General features: G+C 51.4%; 1 protein-coding gene across 3 annotated transcripts; it reads left to right on the top strand.

The window, feature by feature from the left end:
- The first annotated feature begins 2,237 nt into the window (after positions 1–2,237).
- On the top strand, positions 2,238–19,701 carry SGK2 (serum/glucocorticoid regulated kinase 2). Of its 3 annotated transcripts, none has more exons than XM_073880401.1 (14): positions 2,238–2,359; positions 3,472–3,532; positions 3,927–3,976; positions 4,520–4,577; positions 4,780–4,863; positions 5,728–5,856; positions 7,064–7,176; positions 7,463–7,499; positions 8,513–8,599; positions 10,922–11,017; positions 11,952–12,107; positions 14,248–14,337; positions 18,267–18,466; positions 19,562–19,701. In XM_073880401.1, exons 2-13 carry the CDS (start codon positions 3,497–3,499, stop codon positions 18,429–18,431), a joined length of 1,101 nt encoding a protein of 366 aa, XP_073736502.1. In that variant the 5' UTR covers positions 2,238–2,359; positions 3,472–3,496; the 3' UTR covers positions 18,432–18,466; positions 19,562–19,701. The 3 variants fall into 3 exon arrangements, with proteins under 3 accessions (XP_073736502.1, XP_025731203.1, XP_073736503.1); XM_025875418.2 differs by having other exon boundaries at positions 5,725–5,856; XM_073880402.1 differs by lacking the exon at positions 11,952–12,107 and having other exon boundaries at positions 5,725–5,856.
- Positions 19,702–20,113: the final 412 nt, after the last annotated feature.

Below are 20,113 nucleotides of genomic sequence, written 5' to 3'. Positions count from 1 at the left end.
CATCTATTGAGAGGATCATATGATTCTTGTTCTTTCTTTCGTTAATGTATTGTATCACGTTGATTGATTTGCGGATGTTGAACCAGCCTTGCAGCCCAGGGACAAATCCCACTTGGTCATGGTGAATAATCCTTTCAATGTACTGTTGGACCCTATTGGCTAGTATTTTGGTGAGAATTTTTGCATCCATGTTCATCAAGGATATTGGTCTGTAGTTCTCCTTTTTGATGGGGTCTTTGTCTGGTTTTGGGATCAAGGTAATGGTGGCCTCGTAAAATGAGTTTGGAAGTTTTCCTTCCATTTCTATATTTTGGAACAGTTTCAGGAGAATAGGTATTAATTCTTCTTTAAATGTCTGATAGAATTCCCCTGGGAAGAGGTGCCATGCTTTTCGATTGAATTCCAAGTTGCTGGCTTGAGTCTTGGAGCAGGTAGTAGATGGGAGACTGAGGGAGGAGCAGGCTGGGGTGGAGTGGAAGGAAAGTGAGGCAGGACTTGTGTTTTGGACGTGTTATGAGTGAGGTGCTTCCAGGAACCCAACTAGTGAACCGCTGAGGGCGCAGTTAGATATATAAGGCCAGATTTAGTGCAGGAGAGAGTCAGAACTAGGGAGACAGGTTTGGGAATTGTCGAGTAGAGCTGGTACTTAAAGCCGTGGACCCACTGTGATCGACTCAGGAACAAGTGTAGATAGAGGTCCGAGGACTGAGCCCTGGGACAGACCACCGTTTAGTGGCAAAAGAGGAGGCAGATCCAGCAGAAGGGATGGAGGAAGAGCAGTTGCTGAGATGGAAGGAAAACCAGGAGCTCCGGGAGCCAAGTGGGAAGACCAGGTGTGCCCAATCCTCCTGAGAACCTGGGCGAGCTGGGGCTGAGGAACTCATCACTGGCTCTGGAACGTGGGAGTCACGGGCCCCGGGTCTCGGTGGAGGGCTGGGGTTCAAGCCTCTTTGGAATGGGTGTTAGAGAGAAAAGGAGAAGGAGTAGAAACTGAATCCAGACAACTCTTTCAAGGAGTTTAACTGAAAGGGGGGATAGAGAAGGGGAACCGCACCTGCAAAGGGATGTCAGGTGAAGAGAGGGAGCGCCACAGCCGGTGGGTGCTCCGAGCGGGGCATTTCAGTTATGATTATTGTTATCATTATTCTCCTGTTCTGAACAGTGCTGCTGAATAAAGGCCTATCAGGGTCTTGTTATTGAAAAGAAATGTCCTTGTTGTGGGTATGTGTTTTGTCAACATGACATCCTGCCCATCTGTGTATTGGTTCAACATTTCTGTTTTGTTGAAAGAGGGAAGGCTCTGACATTGTTCACTTGGGTTTGCTTCGCTGGCACCCCCCGGTCCCCTGTTCTTCAGAGCCCAGAGAGTACCCCCGAGGCCAGTGGGCTCAGGTCCCTCCCTGGCCAACCTTCTTAGCCCTGGCCCCATGGATCCCTCCACTGTGGTGAATTGCAGAGGTCTAAGTGTGGCATACAGTAGCCACACAGAAAGTTCCAGAAAGGCAGGGGCTGTGTCAGGCCCTGTCAACTCTTTCATTCCCCTAGAACACCCCTCATGAGCTCCTGGGGAGAGGAAGGGACCCTGTGAGTACCTAAGTATTGCACCAAGCAGCCAGGCCTTCATGAGCCAGGATGCTGGCCAGGACGCTGATTCCTGCCAGTTACACAACTGGAGAGCTGTGGGCCAACCAGTCCTGCCCTGGAGACAGTGGGCCAGGGCCCTGGAGCAGCCAGCAAGGAAGGGCTCAAAGGGCCAAGTGCTCAGCACTTTAGTCTTTGACTAAAGACCAAGGCTGGCTGGGCTGGGCCAGACACCTGTGCCCTGAAACACCTGCAGATTTTTGGAAGGCAAAGTGCTCTCAGCTGCCGTGGATGAGTTCTTTGGAAGCTTTATGATGATCTGTCTACGCCAGGCCTGGGTAGGCCCCAGGGAGCATGTGTTCTTCTAGACAAGCCCCCTGCACACACACGGACACACACACACACACACGCACACGCACACGCACACACACACAGCCTGAGCCACACGCTGGCACACATTCGAACAAGTCCCGGGCGTGAGCAGGGCATTCCTGCAGCTGTTGCCCCCCCTTCCCCCCCCCCCCCCCAGGGGGAGGAGATGTCCCCGAGGGAACCGAGGTCTCTGGTCCCATCTTAAGCGCCTCTGGATCCCACGTGACATCAACAGCCCCCGTGCGGCTGCTGCCTGCAGTTCTGGGCTGGGCACTGGGGCCGGGCCGGCGCCAGGCACTGACACTTCGGTCCTTGTTAGGAGAACAGAGGGAGGCTCTCTTGTCCACGGTCTGTCCTCCGGCTCCAACTGCTGGTTGTTTCAGTGGCCTCTCCTCAGGCTGCGCAGGTACGTGGGGCCAGAGAGGCCAGGGCCCGGCAAAGGGGCCCCCTGGGGTCAGCCCAGGAGCGGGTGAGGCAGCGCTGTGGGCCCTCAGGGGGAGCACGGACCCCAGGGCGCTGGCTGAAGCCAGTCTACACTTCCAATCAGGCAGCTCTGCACCTCGTGCTCTCAGGGCCCCACGGGGCTGGGCCTTTTGGAGCAGCCTGGGCTAGGGGATTCCCTCCTTTCCCCTGGGGTCACTTTGTCAGTGCCCAAGAAGGCCATGGGGGTGGTTGCTCTAGGATCCTCCCTTGTAAAGTTGGGTGATTTTTACCCAGAGGGGCTAGGCTGCAGCCCAGGTCCCCCAGCGGGTCAAGGCTGTGGTCCTGGGATGTGCAGCTGGTCCTGGATGTCCAGCCTCCATGAGCAACTGAGTTCTTAGGTGGGATCTCAGGTCTTAGCCTTGGCCTTCCAAGCAGGGGTGTGCCGTGGGCATCCTGAGCCAGGGCCCGGACACACCAGCCTCCTTCACGCCACAGGCAGGGAGCAGGAAAGACACTGTGCTCCTAGCTGCATAGACCAGCTGGTCACACTCTTCAGACAGACCCTAGCCAGGCATGGGTCTTCTCTTCATGGTTCTGGCCCAAGGCCCCCAGGGCAGCTGCCATTCTAGGGGCATTAAGTAGAAGTCCATGTGGCAGGGAGATAATAGTCAACACAACACAGATCCCAGCTCAGGGCTGTCCACAGGAATTCAGGGTTGCATATGCCTGTCTGGGAGCCTGGGGAGCCCAGCCCTCCAGCCCTGGCCATCCTGGACTTCCAGAGCTGCCCTGGCTCACAGGGATCTGTCCGTACTGGCAGTCCCCAACCCTTGAAAAGCTCCAGCCTGGGAAGGATACCCCTGGCCATTCCCCCTGGCTCTCTCTTGAGATATCTGATTAGAGAAGCTGGGTCCAGGGTACATCAGTTCTTGTCCCTTGCTGGGGTCACTGGCCTTGGGTAGGAGATGCTCAGACCGTGGCAGGTGCACAGGGTTGGGGAGGAGTGGAGAGCGCAGCAGTGCCTAAAGCCCTAGACAGATGATACTCCTTCCCGCAAAACAGCTGTCTCATGCCTGGTCCCTCTTGTGTCCCCAGAGCCCACCTGATTGCTGCTTATAGAATGGACTCTAGCCAGACGGGGACCCCTAGTCCTCAGGTGAGTGGGTCTTGGTTCCCCTTTCCACCACTAGGGGGCTCACTTCCTCCACAGGGGAAATCTGTGGAAGCTCAGGCCAGCCTGATGGGCCCACCTAGAGCAGGACTGGGGGGCTTACAGGGGTCACTGTGAGCTCACGGAAGTGGGCCGTTTGCAGGGTAAACAGGGCACAGAGTTGGGCAAGAGCTTCAAGAAGAAAATGGGGTGTTAGGAGAAGTAGATGAGATGGTGGATGGTTGGGTGGGTTGGTAGACAGGTGGAAAGAAGGAAGGAGGAAGCCTGAGGCAGGCTATTAGAGAAGGGAGCAGGGCCTAGGCCAAGGGAAAGTGGGGTGCTGAGGATCCTAACACACGGTCACTGCTGATCTTACTGACTTTTCTGTAAATGTCTTTAGCCCTCAAGGGCCAATGGGAACATCAACCTGGGACCTTCAGCCAACCCAAAGTGAGTTCTGGTCTCTCAAGCAACTTTCCTCCCTGGCTCCCCTCATACCTGACTCCTCTCCTACCTGGCTCCCCTCTTCTTGAGAATCAGATCCAAGTTCTCTGGTCTACCATCAAGACCCTCTGCCACCTGGGACCCAGGACTGTGCCCCAGCTTTATCTCCCACTAATTCCCCAGCCTTTGCCCATGCTGAGTCACATGCCTCAAATGCACCCTAAAGTCTGCATTGTTAGCAATTCCCCACCCTTCAGGCCCTTCTCAGGTCTGGGGGGCCAGATCTCTTGCCTTCTATGCAGTTGTGTCTGGTTTTCTCCCCAACTTGCCTGTTGGTTACTCGACTGTGGATCCCCAGGGGCAGGGGCCAGTGCCCCAAGCCCTCTTGGCTGGGAGCACATGGCATGCTTCAGTGGGGAGGAGGCTTGGCTCTTGGAAAGCTCCCTCTATTCCCCAGCTTCCAAGTTAAAGAGAAGCCTGGATTTGATCTCAGGAGCCAGGTTTCCCAAGTTCACAAATGCTGACCTGTGCTCTTCCCCTCCCCGCCAGCGCCAGGCCCACCGACTTTGACTTCCTGAAAGTCATTGGCAAAGGGAGCTACGGGAAGGTGAGTGACACAGTGAGGTTGGGAGGCCTGGGTCTTCCCTCCCCTGGCCTCCTCCACCCTCTGCCTGTCGCTTGCGTGTGCAAAGCGGGAGCTCACAACATGCAAAATCACGGACTCGGGGCCAGAGCCAGGGGCTGATGGAGAAATCCGAAGCTCAGAGGAGTCGGCCTCCGCGGGGCCTTGCGTTTGTGCTTCTGCTCAGGTCCTGCTGGCCAAGCGCAAGTCTGATGGGATGTTCTATGCGGTGAAGGTGCTGCAGAAAAAGTCCATCTTAAAGGAGAAAGAGGTACCAGAACTTGTGCTCAGGCATTTCCCACCCTGCTTCTCGACCCCAGCCTAAGGTGGTTTCCCAAGATGGGTCCCAGCTCTGAAGGACCCATGGGGCTGGGTGCAGCTGTGGTCATAGCAGACATAGGACCAGGTGGTGCTGAGGGTGTTGACCCTTCTCAAGGAAGCTGGGCCAACTGGCTCACCTAGAGGGCTTTTGGGAGGACCCCGTCCCAGCCCTCCACCTTCCCCCGGGAAATTCAGGGCTCCAAGGCCGACAAGCCCTCTGCCCTGTCTAGCTGCCAGCCTCCCTAGATGTGCGGCCTTTATACCCTCCAAAGGCCCCTCAAGGCACAGCCATCCTGGGTTCTAGATTCTTCAGCTGACCTGAGTCTCTTTAATCCAGCCCCCTGAGGGGGAATAGAGCAGGCCCTGAGAGAGGACTATCAATCAGAGGACTCAGGCGAGGGAATTAATGTTAACAACGACATCGTGAGGGCACATAGCACATAGGGGAGGTCTTTAGGAAGGAGGTGGCCTGGCAGCTGGCCTCAAATGTGGGGTGCCCAGGCAGGAAAAACAGCATGAACAAAAGCATGAATGTGGCTCCTTTTACGCAGTAATCACGTATGCTTGCCTTATCGCCCCAGGGGAGGGGGACAGAGGTTTCTGACCCAGGGGCTGGAGCTGCACCTATGAGGCTGGGGATGAGGCTGACCATTCAGAATCCTGGCTACTAGGCTCTGAGGGCACTAAGGAGCCACAGTGGGTATTTGAGCAGGGGCATGAGAAGGTCCTGGGCAGGGCAACCCCCATGAGTGAGTGAGGCCACGTGGGCTGTGCCAGGTTGTGACATGGGCCCCTGCCTATGACTCCACAGCAGAACCACATCATGGCAGAGCGCAGTGTGCTGCTGAAGAATGTACAGCACCCCTTCCTGGTGGGCTTACGCTACTCCTTCCAGACGCCTGAGAAGCTCTACTTCGTGCTCGACTATGTCAACGGGGGAGAGGTGGGTGGACCCCTAGGGAGGCTTCCCTGGGCTGGGCTCTTACGTGCCCGGTGTGTACCAGATTCTGGAATGATCTCCCCTCATCCTCACAACAGACCCATTTTGTAGCTGAAAAACTGAGGCTCAGGAGATAACTCCCTTGCCCAAGGCCGCCCAGCCCGTCCCTGACAGAGCCAGGATTTGAATGCAAGTCTGTTTGTCTCCTGGCCACAGCATTTCTTGACTGCCCCCACGCAAGGCTGCCCAGACGCACTTCGGCACACCTGGGCAAGGTCAGAGTTAGTGGAGCTCTGCGGTCAAGATTTCCAATGCCCCTTTTTTATACCACAGGCCACTGGGTGGGGGTGATTGGTCCCTGTGGTAAACAGAGACCCAAGGCCACTTGGTGACCCAGAAGCACAGCTGGGATAAGCTGGGCTCTGTCCTGGACTTCACTCTGTCTCTCTGGGCAGGTGATCCCAGATTGAACCTGTGTGACCTCATGACTTTCGGCCTGATACCCAGAGGGGAGTTTTTGCTCAGGATCCCTAAGTCCTCTGGTAGAGGTAAAGGCCTCCCCAAGGCCAGCAAAACAGACCAAAGCAATTGGCCCACGAGCAGACCTAGGCTGGGCTCAGTTTGACAGCTCTGAGCATCTTATTGCCTAGGGGGGAGGAAAAACACATCTTTGAATGACCCAGGGCCAAATGGCCGCTCTGCCAGTTATGAGCTACATGGCCCTGGGCAAGTCACCCGACCCCTCCCAGTTTCCTCTTAAGTGAAACTGGCGGCGTATTTGATACCTTAAAGGTAGTCATGAGAATTAAATGAGGTAAGAGATGTGAAAGGGTCTGGCTTCGAGCCTGGAACCCGGTAGCTGCTCAGTCCATGCAAATTAACCTCTCCTGCTGACACTTTGGACACCCACGACTGCTTGGTAGGGTGGGGGCCAGCATGCCCCCCCTTTTTAAGTAGGCTCCACGCCTGGCACAGAGCCCAACATGGGGCTTGCACTCCTCACAACTCTGAGATCAAGGTGTGAGCTGAGATCAAGAGTCAGATTAGATGCTTACCCGACGGAGCCCCCCGGTGCCCCAAGCATGCCCGTTTCCATCTGAGTACATCACAGCTCAGAGAACAGTTGACTTGGCCAGTTGCCCCGCACCTTGCCCTCTAGCAGCTGCAGCCCCCACCCGGAGACCCTCTCTCACACCTCCTCCCCTTCCAGCTCTTCTTCCACCTGCAGCGGGAACGCCGGTTCCTGGAGCCCCGGGCCCGGTTCTACGCCGCCGAGGTGGCCAGCGCCATTGGCTACCTGCACTCCCTCAACGTCATTTACAGGTGAGGCCCGCCTGTGGCTCAGCCAGGCCTGGCCCTTCTGCCACAAATGCCAGGGCTTGTGTGGACCCCTAGGTCCTGGTGAACTTGGCCCTTTGTCCAAGGAGGACGGTCCAGCAGTGGGAGTAGAGTAGGAGCTTCCTTTCTGGGATCAAGTGCCCATTCTCCTTGGATTCTCCCTCCACATCTCTGTGAGCCTCCAGCAATAGTCCTCCTGCCAGGACCCCGGCTTCCCAGCTCTCCTCACTAAGTGAGACCTCATGGTGCTCGTTTCTCTTGTTTTCTGCAGGGACCTGAAACCAGAGAACATTCTCTTGGACTGTCAGGTTGGTGTGTGTGTGTGTGCGTGCATGCACATAGCTGCACATATGTGCTGTGTGCTTATACGTGTGTGTGCAAGCATTGTACCTGCGTGCATATGGGTAGGGATGCATTCGAGTATGTGTGCACATACGTGTGTGTGTGTGTGTGTGTGTGTGTGTGTGTGTGTGTGTACGAGGTCTGTGGGGGTAGGGGTGGAGCCAGGTAGAGGCTCTTGGACTTTGTAGTCTTTCCATGTCTTAGACTGGGTCCCCTGGAAACAGATGGAGTGTTGAGTGCAGATAGTTATTGGGGAATGCTCTTACGAGATCCAGTTTTAAGGGGGTGAGGAGGCAGGATTGGGCAGAGGAGGAAGCCCACCTGCATTGTGGTTGCAGCTGAGGAGGCCTTGGCTGATCTGACAGGGGTGGGGAGGGCCCAAGCTGTAGCAACTCTTTAGAACCATTCCAAATTGAGGCAGGGAGGCTGGGCTTTTGTGCCCCTGCATCGACCAGTCACTGGGTGTGGATTGCCCCCTGGGAGGGGCGTAACTTTGGGTGAGGGCAACATCCCAGAAGTGGGGGGATGGGCATGACAGCTCCTAAAGGGGGGATCTAAGCAGAGCCCCACAGTATCCACTCACTCCATGACCTCCACCAGCCACCCACCTGCCCGGCTGCCCCAAGATATGGTTCCTTTCTGAGACACCAGCCCTCTGTCAAGGGAGCTGCCACCACCCAGTCCCCTTCAGCAAGGACATTCCTGGAGCTGCCATGTTGTAGGGCATGGGTCTTAGTCTGTGATAAGCTGGGGTGGGGGGCAGACAGTGGAATGCTATCCCCCCACCTTGCCCCTTGTACTGCTCCTGGCATCCAGTCTAGGAGCTCTGTGTCTCTAAGTGGGGCCCATAGCCTGGGCCAGAGCCTATAGCTGACTCCACAGCTGCTGCCCTGGGGTGAAGCATCTGGGCTTTGGGGTTAGGCCTGACCATACCTTTAGCTTAGACCACCCTCCAGCCCCCGCCCACCCTCCTCTGCAGGGACACGTGGTACTGACGGATTTTGGCCTCTGCAAAGAAGGGGTAGAGCCTGAGGAGACCACATCCACATTCTGTGGCACCCCTGAGGTAAGCCAAACCTTGTAGGAGAGGTCAGAGGCCAGGCCATGAGTGGTTGAGCTTCAACTCTTGCTTAGAGCCAACAGGTTATACCGGGGAGGGGGAGGCTCACTCCTGTCACCCAAGCCCTTGCCCTGAGCTCGCTGTGTACTCTGCCTTGGTTTCCTTGTCGGTGTAATGGGGGCACCAGCTCTGGGGGCTGCTGGGGAAGCTCTGCAGCAATGCAGTCCTATAGAAATAGAAATAGCCAGGGCGCCTGGCTGGCTCAGTTGTTGGGCGTCTGCCTTTGGCTCGGGTCATGATCCCGGGGTCCTGGGATTGAGCCCCGCATCGGGTTCCCTGCTCGGTGCGAGGCCTGCTTCTCCCTCTCCCGCTCCCCCTGCTTGTGTTCCCTCTCTCGCTGTCTCTCTCTCTGTCAAATAAATAAATAAAATCTTAAAAAGAAAAGAAATAGAAATAGCCATGCAAACCATATACTCAATGTAATGTTTCCCAGTAGCCACATTTAAAAAGTAAAAAGAAAGAGGTGGAATTCACTTTAGTAATATATTTTAATTGACCCAATATATACAAAATATTGTCCTTTCAACATACAATCAATATAAAATTGTTGAGATAGTTTATTCTTTTTTTTCTAACTAAGTCTTTGAAATGAGATCAATCTCATTTCAAGTGTTCGGTAGCCACGTGTGATGAGTGGCTACCATACTGGACAGCCTGCCCTGCAGGGTGAAGTCCATGTGCGACAGGAGGGCTTGGCCTGACGGTTAAGGTCAGGGCTTGCAAATGTAAAATGCTGGTCCACTCCCCTTTTCCAGCTGCCAAGAGCTTGGGGGGCTAAAATCTGTGGGTCTCAGCAGTAATTCATTCATGTCTATGTGTCCTGCCAAAGCCTCCCTGGAACCTTGTTGGTGAAAACCCTTCCCTGGACTCCCACCAGTGTTGACCCTTGGACCTTGGATCCAAAGGGGCTCCCAGTTGACAGATATCTGGGTGGGGGCTGGGAGGCAGGGACTGCAGGACTGGGAAGCTCCTCCTGATCTGGCGTGGGACAGGACATTAGCTGCTCTGTTGTTCTCTGTATGCTAGAAAATCTGGATCTCAGATCTCAGCTGGGCCTCCTCCATTTGGTTTTGGGGCAGCTGATGGACGGCTGATCTCTCTGAGTAAGAGCCATTATCTGTGTTTGCATATGGCAGGGTGTCCCCTGGACAGAGCTGGTGTCCCAAAGCCTGACAGCCCAGCCGTCCCTTCCTTGGACATTGCCAGGGGCGAGGAGCAGGGCATAGGATACCCTGGATTGTGTAGGAGACATGGGGCCCCAACACACCATCTCTTCCATAACTCAGGCACTGTTGTGATGCCAGGAAACACAGACAAGAGTACCCATGGTTGCTCCCATTATTCAAGGCCTACACACATATCATATTACACGTAGATTATCACAGAGCCTTAAAACAGCCCCCAGGGAGGGATCCTGCAACCCCATTTTATGGAGGAGGAAATCAGCGTCCTGGGAGGTTAAATGAGTCCTACATAGGGTTCAGGTCTGGGTGACTTCCTGCCCCTCCCAGACTCACACAGTCTCTCAAAATGGCTCTGTCGGTTGCTGAGACCCCTTTCCTTAGTGGCAGAGATGCCAGGCTAAGGGGTCACCAAGCCCTTGGGTTTGGCAGAAAGCACAGCTCTGCCTCGGATCCTCTTCTTGTTGGAAGGCACAGCTCTGTGGCATGCATTCATCTGTCAATATGAGCTCACGTGTCACCTCCTCTTTCCTGATTCCTACCCATCTCTCTGTAAACTGAGGTTTCCAGTACAAGTATGGGCCACGTTTGCTTACACTTCACCATTAGTCTCCCCAGTGCACTCTGAGTACTCACAGGGCTTTCCTGTTCCCAGGACACCAACTGGATGCTTTGGTGCAAATTAGATAAAGGTACCCCCTTGGGCACATTAATTAGAAAAAGTTACTCTATTAAACATTAATAAAGTTGCCAGATATAGCCCTATACTAGCATTATGGCTTGGTGAGTTAATCACAGCCAGGCTTACATCTCCCTATATCCTTTTGGCTGGTACTTTTGTATGGTGCACCACTTATACAACTATACAAGGCAGTCCTGCCTGATCTCCCCTATGTCTCCAGCACATTGGCAAAGGGTCACGCACAGAGTTGGCCTTTGGCAAATAGATGCTGATTGAACATATGCACAGCCAAGTGAATATGACAGCAGGATCAACCCCTGGTGATCTTTTCTTCTAAGTACCCTGCTTACAGTTGAGGAAACTGAGGCCGACTATCTTTCATATACGTGTATTTCTCCTCAACAGTACTTAGCTCCAGAAGTGCTTCGTAAAGAGCCTTATGATCGGGCAGTGGACTGGTGGTGCTTGGGGGCAGTTCTCTACGAGATGCTGCAAGGCCTGGTGAGTGGGGTGTAACCATCTGCAAGGGACATGTGGCTCTGGGAAGAGATCGGGGTGGATCTCTCCCTTGTGTGGCCTCCTCAGGCTTTTCAAGGAACTGAATGAACCATCTCTCTATTCCAACCTCAAAAAGATGACGTCAGGATTATGCATGTTCCTTCAGTAGCATTAGTCCAGCACTTTACAACACACCATCTCATATGTTACTCCCTTAGCACCTAGAAACAGCCTTTGGAGGCTGCCACTATAGGAAATGGAGTTGTTCTTATTTACTGAGAGGGAAACTGAAGTCCAGAAAGGTCTCAGTGCTGGTAGTTTGTGGAACCAGCCCTGGGGCCAGTCCTAGGCTGCCTGCTCAGCATAGGCGTTGTGTAGACTCACCCCAGCAGAGATGTTGCTCTGGGCTGGCTTCGCCAACAGAGTGTGGGGGATATGAAAGAATGGGCTCTGGGGAGTCAGGAAAAGGAAGAGCCAGCAGAGGAGGCGGGATGAAGAGCCTCAGGAAAGAGTGGGCTCTGGCCACGGAGTGGGGCCTGGCTCTCTTCCTGGCCATGTGGCTTAATCTCTCTGAGCCTTGTCTTATCCAACAAATTACTACCCATCTTCAAAGACGGCTGTGTGGCTGGGCTGGAATGATGAGGGGGAAAGTGTTCACTTTGCAAAGTGCAGAGTTGGTGCCCAAGCTGGGTTAAGAGAGCTGGGAGAGGGGGTGCTCCTGGGAGGCCCCCTTTCTGCCTTCCCGGCAGTCCTCTCCTCTGTGCCGGAAGCCGAGGTCTCTGTCTCTCTCCAGTCTGCGGCGTGACCCATTGCACAAGACACGGTCTGGCTGAATCCTTCCATTACCTGGCTTTGCTCCAAGTCTCCCTGAGACCTTTCCCCACTTTAGCATGGATGAGCCTCCAGCTTTTCTCTCTCTCTCTCTCTCTCTCATCAGCCACCATTCTACAGCCAAGACATGACCCAGATGTATGAGAACATTCTGTACCAGCCACTACAGATCCCCGGGGGCCAGACTGTGGCTGCCTGCGACCTCCTGCAAGGCCTTCTCCACAAGGACCAGAGGCAGCGGCTGGGCTCCAAATCAGACTTTGTAGGTGAACTGCGAGCAGAGCACTGGTCCCTAATGGGGGCGCTTAGCTTCCTGCGGAAGCAGCTTAGCAGCTGCCCTCCAAAACCAGGCATTGTGAACTCCTTCATTTGGAAATTCACAGCTGCTACTGCTTGATTGCTTCCTTCAGTCCAGTTCTTTTATTCAACCAATGTTTACTGAGCACCTACTATGTGCCAGGCATTGAGTTAGGTTCTAGCGATTCAATGGGGCTGGGTCTCTGCCCTTACTAAGTTGACTGGGGGAGGGCAGACAGCAAACAAACATTATGGTATATAATTATTGCAGAGTGTGACAAGTACCAGGAAATAAATGAACAATGAGCCAAGACAGACAGTAATGGGAGGGAGTGGATTTACACTGGCATGGTGAGGAGGTCCACTCTGAGGAGGTAACAACACAGGGCACAGCATGTGCAAGGGTCCTGTGGCAGGAACAAGAAGCGTGGTCCACTTTGGCGGGTTTTGAGCAGGGGTATGGCAAGACTCAATTTCAGTCTTAAGAAATTCCTCTGGTTTCTCTGCAGAGAGAGGACTGGACTTGGTTTTTGCCAGTGCCAGCCTGGGCATTCAGGATATAGAGATGAGTAATTCACTCTCAATTCCTGTAATGAGTTCATGATTTCTTTTTTATTAAAGTAGTACTCGAAAAATAATCTTACATTCCCTATTCAACAAAAGATAATTTGAATTTACAAAAGGAAGACCACAGTGCTTTTCTCCCTGGAAGTTTGCTTTCTCTTCTAGCAGAGTGGTTGTGATGCATGGACAGACTACCTGGGTTCAGATCCCTCCTCCACCTTCCTAGTCCTTCCTGGTTGCGGGACCTTGGGCAATTTGCATAACTTTTCTATGTAAGCTTCGGTTTCTCCATCTGCAATAATAACACCTAGCTCACAGCTGCTATAAAGATAATGTAAATTAATATATGCAAAGCACTTAGGCCAGTGCTAAGTGTTGGTACCCATAGCCACACATGCTGGATACCATGAAGTGTAACAACATTTAGGGCGTTTGCCTACCCATCCCTGGCCAGCTTAAAGAAGGGGACTTTTATTTTATTTTATTTTATTTTTTATTTATTTATTATTTATTTATTCATGAGAAACAGAGAGAGGCAGAGGCAGAGGGAGAAGCAGGCTCCGTGCGGAGCAGGGAGCCCGATGCGGGACTCCATCCCAGGACCCTGGGATCATGACCTGAGCCAAAGGCAGACGCTTAACCGACTGAGCCACGCAGGCGCCCAAGAAGGGGACTTTTATGAAGACTGGTGCCCTTCTTCTAAGTGGAAATTTGCATCTTAAAAAATCTGTATGATTTTTCAAATAAGGTATACATTCCCATAGATCAAAATTCAAAGGATATGAAGAGAAAGTCCCTCTAGTCACCCAGTTCCTTAATTTAAAGGCAACCATTGTTATCTGTCTCTTGGGCACTCAAGATATTTTGGATCTGGCTTTTTAAGAAGCGTGCAGGGCATGAGGTGGGGAGTGGTTATGATGTAGGGAGCTGGAGAATCATTCCTTGCGAAACACAGCTGGAGAGGGTCCCACCGGGATAGGAGGAACTTGATGCTGACGTTGGCTTAGATTAGGAAAGAAGTAGTGAATGAGGCCCAGGGCTGAGTCCTCAGTGCTGGGCCTCCAGGAACCTGCAGCTTTTCTTGAGGCTTTACTTCCTTCACCTTCCTCACTGAGCTGATGTGGTCTATTTTTCTGATTTGCATTCTAGAAGAATCAAGATGCACTGAGGCAGGTGGGTGGGGTGGCAAGATCCTCTGGGAACCCCAAAGGCAAGTTCTGCGATCTTGTTCACTGACATACCACCACCGCGTCCCATGGTGCTGGCATAGAGTAGGCGCTCGGTCAATAGTTGAGGAATAAATGAATGCTATGGGGAGAAGGGTTTGGGTTCTAGATGTGGCGAAGGGAAGAGACCTGGCTGCAGAACAGCCCTTTGTCCCAGGAAACCAGCTGGAAGTATGAGTTACTTTCCCAGTAAGGGTTTTAGGGTTTGACAGCCAGTGGCCAATAGATCTGGAGCTCCCAGACATAGGAGGTGGGGGCGGGTGGGGAGGAGTGCTTTGAGGAGGGCTACTTGTGATCAGCACCTTCTTCCTGCAGCTTGAGATAAAGAACCATGTATTCTTCAGCCCCATAAACTGGGATGACTTGTACCACAAGAGGCTGACTCCACCGTTCAACCCAAACGTGGTAAGAAGTCACTGTGTTCCAGATTCTGGACTTCTGGGGCTGGTGGGAGCTTGGAGGGGATCCGGGCCAACTCTCTTTCTATAGGTGGGAAAACCAAGGGCCCAAGGCCACACGGTAAGTTAGAGGCAAAACAGGGTCTAGACCCCAGAAGTCCTGACTGCTGGTCCAGCTCTGTGTGATGAGTCACGCTGCCCCCCTTGATTCTCAGCACCAATAACCTTCATTGAAGAGCCCTTTACACTGTTTAAAGCACTCTCTGCGGGCTCCTGGCTGGCTCAGTCAGTGGAGCATGCGACTCTTGATCTCAGAGTTGAAGGTTCGACTCCCATGTTGGGTGTAGAGACTACTTAAAAACAAAGTCTTAAAAAAATAAGTAAATAGGGGTGCCTGGGTGGCTCATTCAGTTGGGCATCTGCCTTCAGCTCAAGTCATGATCCCAGGGTTCTGGGGTCAAGCCCTGAATGGGGCTCCCTGCTCAGCGGGAAGCCTGCTTCTCCCTCTCCCTCTGCCTGCCGCTCCCCCTGCTCGTGCTCTCTTATTTATTTATTTGACAGACAGAGACACAGCGAGAGAGGGAACACAAGCGGGGGGAGTGGGAGAGGGAGAAGCAGGCTCCCCACCAAGCAGGGAGCCTGATGCGGGGCTCGATCCCAGGACCCTGGGATCATGACCTGAGCCAAAGGCAGACGCTTAACGACTGAGCCACCCAGGCTCCCAATAAATCAAATCTTTAAAAAAAATAAAAAATAAGTAAATAAACCCCTCTCTGTCACATAGCACATCCAGACGGAACCAAGCCCTGTATAACTTTTTTTCTCCTAATAATAAAAACGACATGTATTCATTATAGAAGGTGTGTAAAACAGAGTTTAAAGCAGCAGGGAGGAAAAGCTTATTATCTCGCTGCCCAAGAGAAACTGCCACTGGTATATTCCTTCCTGTCTTTTTCTGTATGTTTTTACATAGGTCATACTTTATACATATAGATATCTTCTCCCCTTACCTTTCTTTTCTTGCTAGAAACAATCTCATTATTTCCCCCAAATCATATAAACCTTTCTAAGTATCATTTTAAATGGCTACATAATATTTCAACCCTCTGTTGGTGATATAATTTATTCAACCATGCTCCTAATGGTGAACTTTAGGTTATTTATCATTCTTTCTTTATCATAAAAGTACCGATGAACACCCTTAAGTGTATATCTTTGCCTTGGGTTCTGATTATTTCCTAAGATGGATTCCAGGCGGGAATTACCAGGTCAAAGAATCTGAACATTTTTAGGTTTTTTCTTTTTCTTTTTTTTTTTAATTTTAGGTGATCTCATGGGGCGCCTGGGTGGTTCAGTTGCTAAGCGTCTGCCTTCGACTCAGGTCATGATCCCAGGGTCCTGGGATCAAGTCCCATGTCGGGCTCCTTGCTGAGCAAGAAGCCTGCTTCTCCCTCTTCCTGCCTCTGTCTCTCTCTCTCTCTCTCTCTCTCTGATAAATAAATTAAAAAAAAAATCTTAAAAAAAATAAATAAATTTTAGGTGATCTCTACACCCAATGTGGGGCTTGAACTCAAGACCCTGAGGTCAAGAGTCGCTTGCTCTCCCCAGCTGAGCCAGCCAGCAGGCACTCCCTAGACTCTTGATTCCTACTGCCTTAACTGTGCAGTGGGGAGTAAAATCCACTTCCTGTCAACAGGGTCGACTGGAGAATTGTCATCTTCCTCTCTGCAACGGGTGCAGTTGTTACTGTTTTTAGCTTTGCAAATTTGTTAAGTAAAACATGGCATCTCATATTGTTTTAATTTTGTTTATAGTGAAGGTGGCTAGTGTTTAATTAGTGCTGTTAATTAGCGCTAATACTAATTAGCGGTGGTAGTATGCATGAAAGGAGCCCCATTTGAAGCAGACATTGGAGGTTTACTCAGCCACCCGCAGAGTGTTCAGCAGTGTCAAGCTGCTTCCATCCATGTACTTTGCACACCTCAACACTGCCGATGTTTGCTATTTACACCTCGCCTTTCGTGAATTACCCATGCATGAATGTCTCTTTGAGCACCAGAGTCTTGACAACAGTTGTCAGATAGAATACACTCAGTCCAGGTAGCTGAAAAGTTTCTTTATCTGCGGGTGTAAAAAAGACCCTGATGATAATATTGAATGTACACCCTGGAGGGAGAATGATATAAAAAATGCTAGACAGGGAGGTAATAGGATGTGATGAGTGGACTTGAAAGTAAGACATACTGGGAGTGGATTCCTGGTTCTGTCACCTACCACTGTGAGACCTTGAATAAGTATCCTTAGCATTGATATCATTTGTAAAAAACAGAAAACATGGGTCTTGTCTAGGACCACACAGCTAACAAGAGCCAGGGCCAGGATCTACACTCTGGTCTTGGAATGCTGGTCCCTGAGCCGGGACCACTGTGCCCTGTGGCCTTTTTGAGAAGTTGGAAACCATGGTCTTTTTGGTTCTACAACCTAAGGCTTGCACACTCAAGCAGATATGCAGACCTTTCCACTTGCTCACCTGCTCACTTCAGAAAACCTGGGTGGCCTAGTATTCTCCAGAGACTGTGCCTTCCTCACAAAGAGGCTGATTCATTTAGCTCATGCTGCCTAACAAGCCACCCCCTAAACGAGGTGGCTTAAAACAATTTTGTATTTCACTCCAATTCTATGGGTTGGCTGGGTGAGTTTTTTTGGCCCGTGCCAGGCCAGATGGTCTCTGCTGGGCTCTCTCATGTCAGGGATCTAGAACTGCCTCACTCAAATGCCGGGGAATTGGCCAGCAGCTGGGGCAACTGGATTCTCCTTCTGAGGCCTCTCCTACTCTAACAGGCTTGCCTGGGCTTGTTCACATGGTAGATAGGGTTCCAAGTGCAGCAGGAGAGAACAACTCCCAATGTGTGTTTCTCAAGCCTTGGCTTGCTGCACATCTGGTAATGTCCCATTGTCCCAAACAAGTCACATGGCTAACCTGTATTAAACCCATACCATATTAAAGGTATGGAGAGCTAGACTCCACCTCTGGATGGCAAGTGGAGGACTTATGACCATTAAATCTGATACACAGGTCTTCCTCCAAAATGGCAAAAGCCAGCCAGTCACTCTGCTACCATATTACCTTATTTTATCTTCTTCGTAAGGCCTATCGACACCCCAGATTGTCTATTTGTCTATTTGTGTGCATGCTCATTATGTCTTCTTCGTAAGGCCTATCGACACCCCAGATTGTCTATTTGTGTGCATGCTCATTATCAGTCCTCCCACACTCTGCATAATATAGGCTCCATGAAAGCAGGGACCCACTCTATTTTGTTCTCCTGTATTTCCAGTGCCAGGAACAGTGCCTGGTAGGCATTCAGTAAGTGTATATTGACTAGACTTGTCAGAGGGTTGGTGTGGCGCAAGCAGGGTGCCAGAGATTAGAGGAATTGATATGTGGTTAGTGGGCCACGTGGAATAAGATGACTAATGCAAACACATGCGTAAGTGACAGGCAAAGGTGGGTATCCATGAGGCCCTCAGAGGGGAGCCCTAACATCCCTCTCAGGGATTGTGGGTTCTTTTTTTTTTTTTTTAAGATTTTATTTATTTGACAGAGACACAGAGAGAGGGAACACAAGCAGGGGGAGTGGGAGAGGGAGAAGCAGGCTTCCCGCGGAGCAGGGACCCTGAGGCGGGGCTCGATCCCAGGACCCTGGGATCATGACCCGAGCCGAAGGCAGACGCCCAACGACTGAGCCACCCAGGCACCCCTATTAAAATTATTTTTAATTAATCTGTACACCCAACATGGGCTTGAACTCACAACCCCGAGATCAAGAGTTGCATGCTCTACCAAGTGAGCCAGCCAGGTGCCCCAGGGCTTGTGGGTTCCTTTGGCAGCTCTGCCCCCTGTGTTCCTATCTCACCGTTGGTTTCTATTCACAGGCAGGACCTGCTGACCTGAAACACTTTGACCCCGAGTTCACCCAGGAAGCTGTTTCAAAGTCCATTGGCTGCACTCCTGACACTATGGCCAGTAGTTCTGGGGCCTCGAGTGCATTCCTGGGATTTTCCTATGCACCAGAGGATGAGACCATCTTGGACCACTAGAAGAGAAGCACTTGTGTAGCCACTGAAGACAGCTGGTATCCCTCAGGAATTACCTTCCTTACCTTCTGCTGCTAGTAACAGAGACTCAAAGTAACAATGCCTTAAATAAGGTTACAAATATTTTTCCAGCACATAAAGGAAGAATGTTGTTAGGTGGTCCAAGGCTGGTTGGACAGGTCTTAGATACTCAGAAGCTTTCTGCATTTCTGCTCTGCCATCCTCGGCAATTGGCTTCCAATATTAGGACTGCCGCATTGCCACGGAGTGGTAACTGGAGCTCTAGTCACTGCTTCTTTGTCCTGGGCAAGGAAAAGGGAGGCAAGGAGGGAAGAGCAAAATAGCACCTTTACAGAGCTTCCCCAGAAGCCCCCACCAATGGCTTCTGCTCATTAGCCATCTACTCCTACCTGTAATGGAGGCTGGGATATGTGGTTTATTAGCTGGGCACATAACTACCCCTAAAAACACAGGCTCTAATACTAAGGGAGAAGGGGGAAATGTGGGGTAGGCAACCAGCATCTCTCTACCAAAAGACCTCTTGGTGTTTGGATTTTTATCTCCATGTGTAAAATGACAGAGATGTAATAAGCCTATAGGCTATCACTCAACATGCTCTAATTTTTCTCTGTCAGTGGTATCTTTTTTGTTGTTGTTGTGGGTGGTACTGGACATTTGTTATTAGGTTTGCCTGCCTGACACCTGAACCCTTTCCTATGTCCAGGGAATCTCCTAGCTCGTGAGCCCTGATGAAGGGGAGTAACTACCTCTACTTATAGTAGCTGAAAATGCTAGATACTGACTTTCCCAGCCTCCCCTGCTGCAAGGGCCAGGCATGTGGCCCAGGGATGCACCTGTGCCAGATTTTGACTCAAGGAAGGGACTAGAAGCTTTCATGTGGTAACTGTGGTAACAGTACCCACAAAACCAAGTAGGATGGATCACGTTGCCTTATTTCAGTGGCAAAGTGGTCTTTTTTTCATAAACCTATGGTTCATCAGCTACTTCAGGGTGGGCTTATTGGCTTTTTGGCTTGTGGACAAGGAGAGAACTTTAACATCAGTGTGTGCTGGCGATTTTATTGCCTTTTCCTCCTAACCCCACTCTTTCTCTTCTTTTTTATTTTTGCTCAGCTCCTTGCCCCAGGAATAACGGGGGATGACGCTGGAAGACCATGGAAGACACACCAATGACACTAACACTGACGTACTGGAGATCCAAGCTGGGTCAGGAAAAGTTACTGTTACCCTATGGCATGCGCTGCGAACTTTGAAAGAAACACTCTGATTTGGTTTCCATCATAACAGCAACTGTTAACTGACAAATGTGGAACATGATGGAGGGGCCCACGTTCCCCCAACTTCCCAAAGCAAAAAGCGAGAGTGTAGTTGTCAGTTAACAGGACAGTACTGTCAAAAGTACACAACCTGCTATGGGTTGTGAAACACAAAATGCTTCCATGTGGTCTAAGACTGTAAAGTCACAAAATTTTCACCAGGATAGAAAATAAAAATGAAGAAGAACTATAATATCGAACTGATCATGCTTCGTCTATGTTTACTGAGCACGTTCTGCATTATCAACAATCCTCACAATAGGGACGCCTGGGCGGCTCAGTCGGTTAAGCGTCTGCCTTCGGCTCAGGTCATGATCTCAGGGTCCTGGGATCCAGTCCCGCATCGGGT

This window comes from Callorhinus ursinus, unplaced genomic scaffold (genome assembly GCF_003265705.2).
Source record: "Callorhinus ursinus isolate GAN/ISIS: 27379988/994484 unplaced genomic scaffold, GSC_fseal_2.0 scaffold38, whole genome shotgun sequence".
Classification (NCBI taxonomy): domain Eukaryota; kingdom Metazoa; phylum Chordata; class Mammalia; order Carnivora; family Otariidae; genus Callorhinus; species Callorhinus ursinus.
Note: the sequence above shows the minus strand (reverse complement) of the source record. Positions and strands in the feature narration are given on the sequence as shown.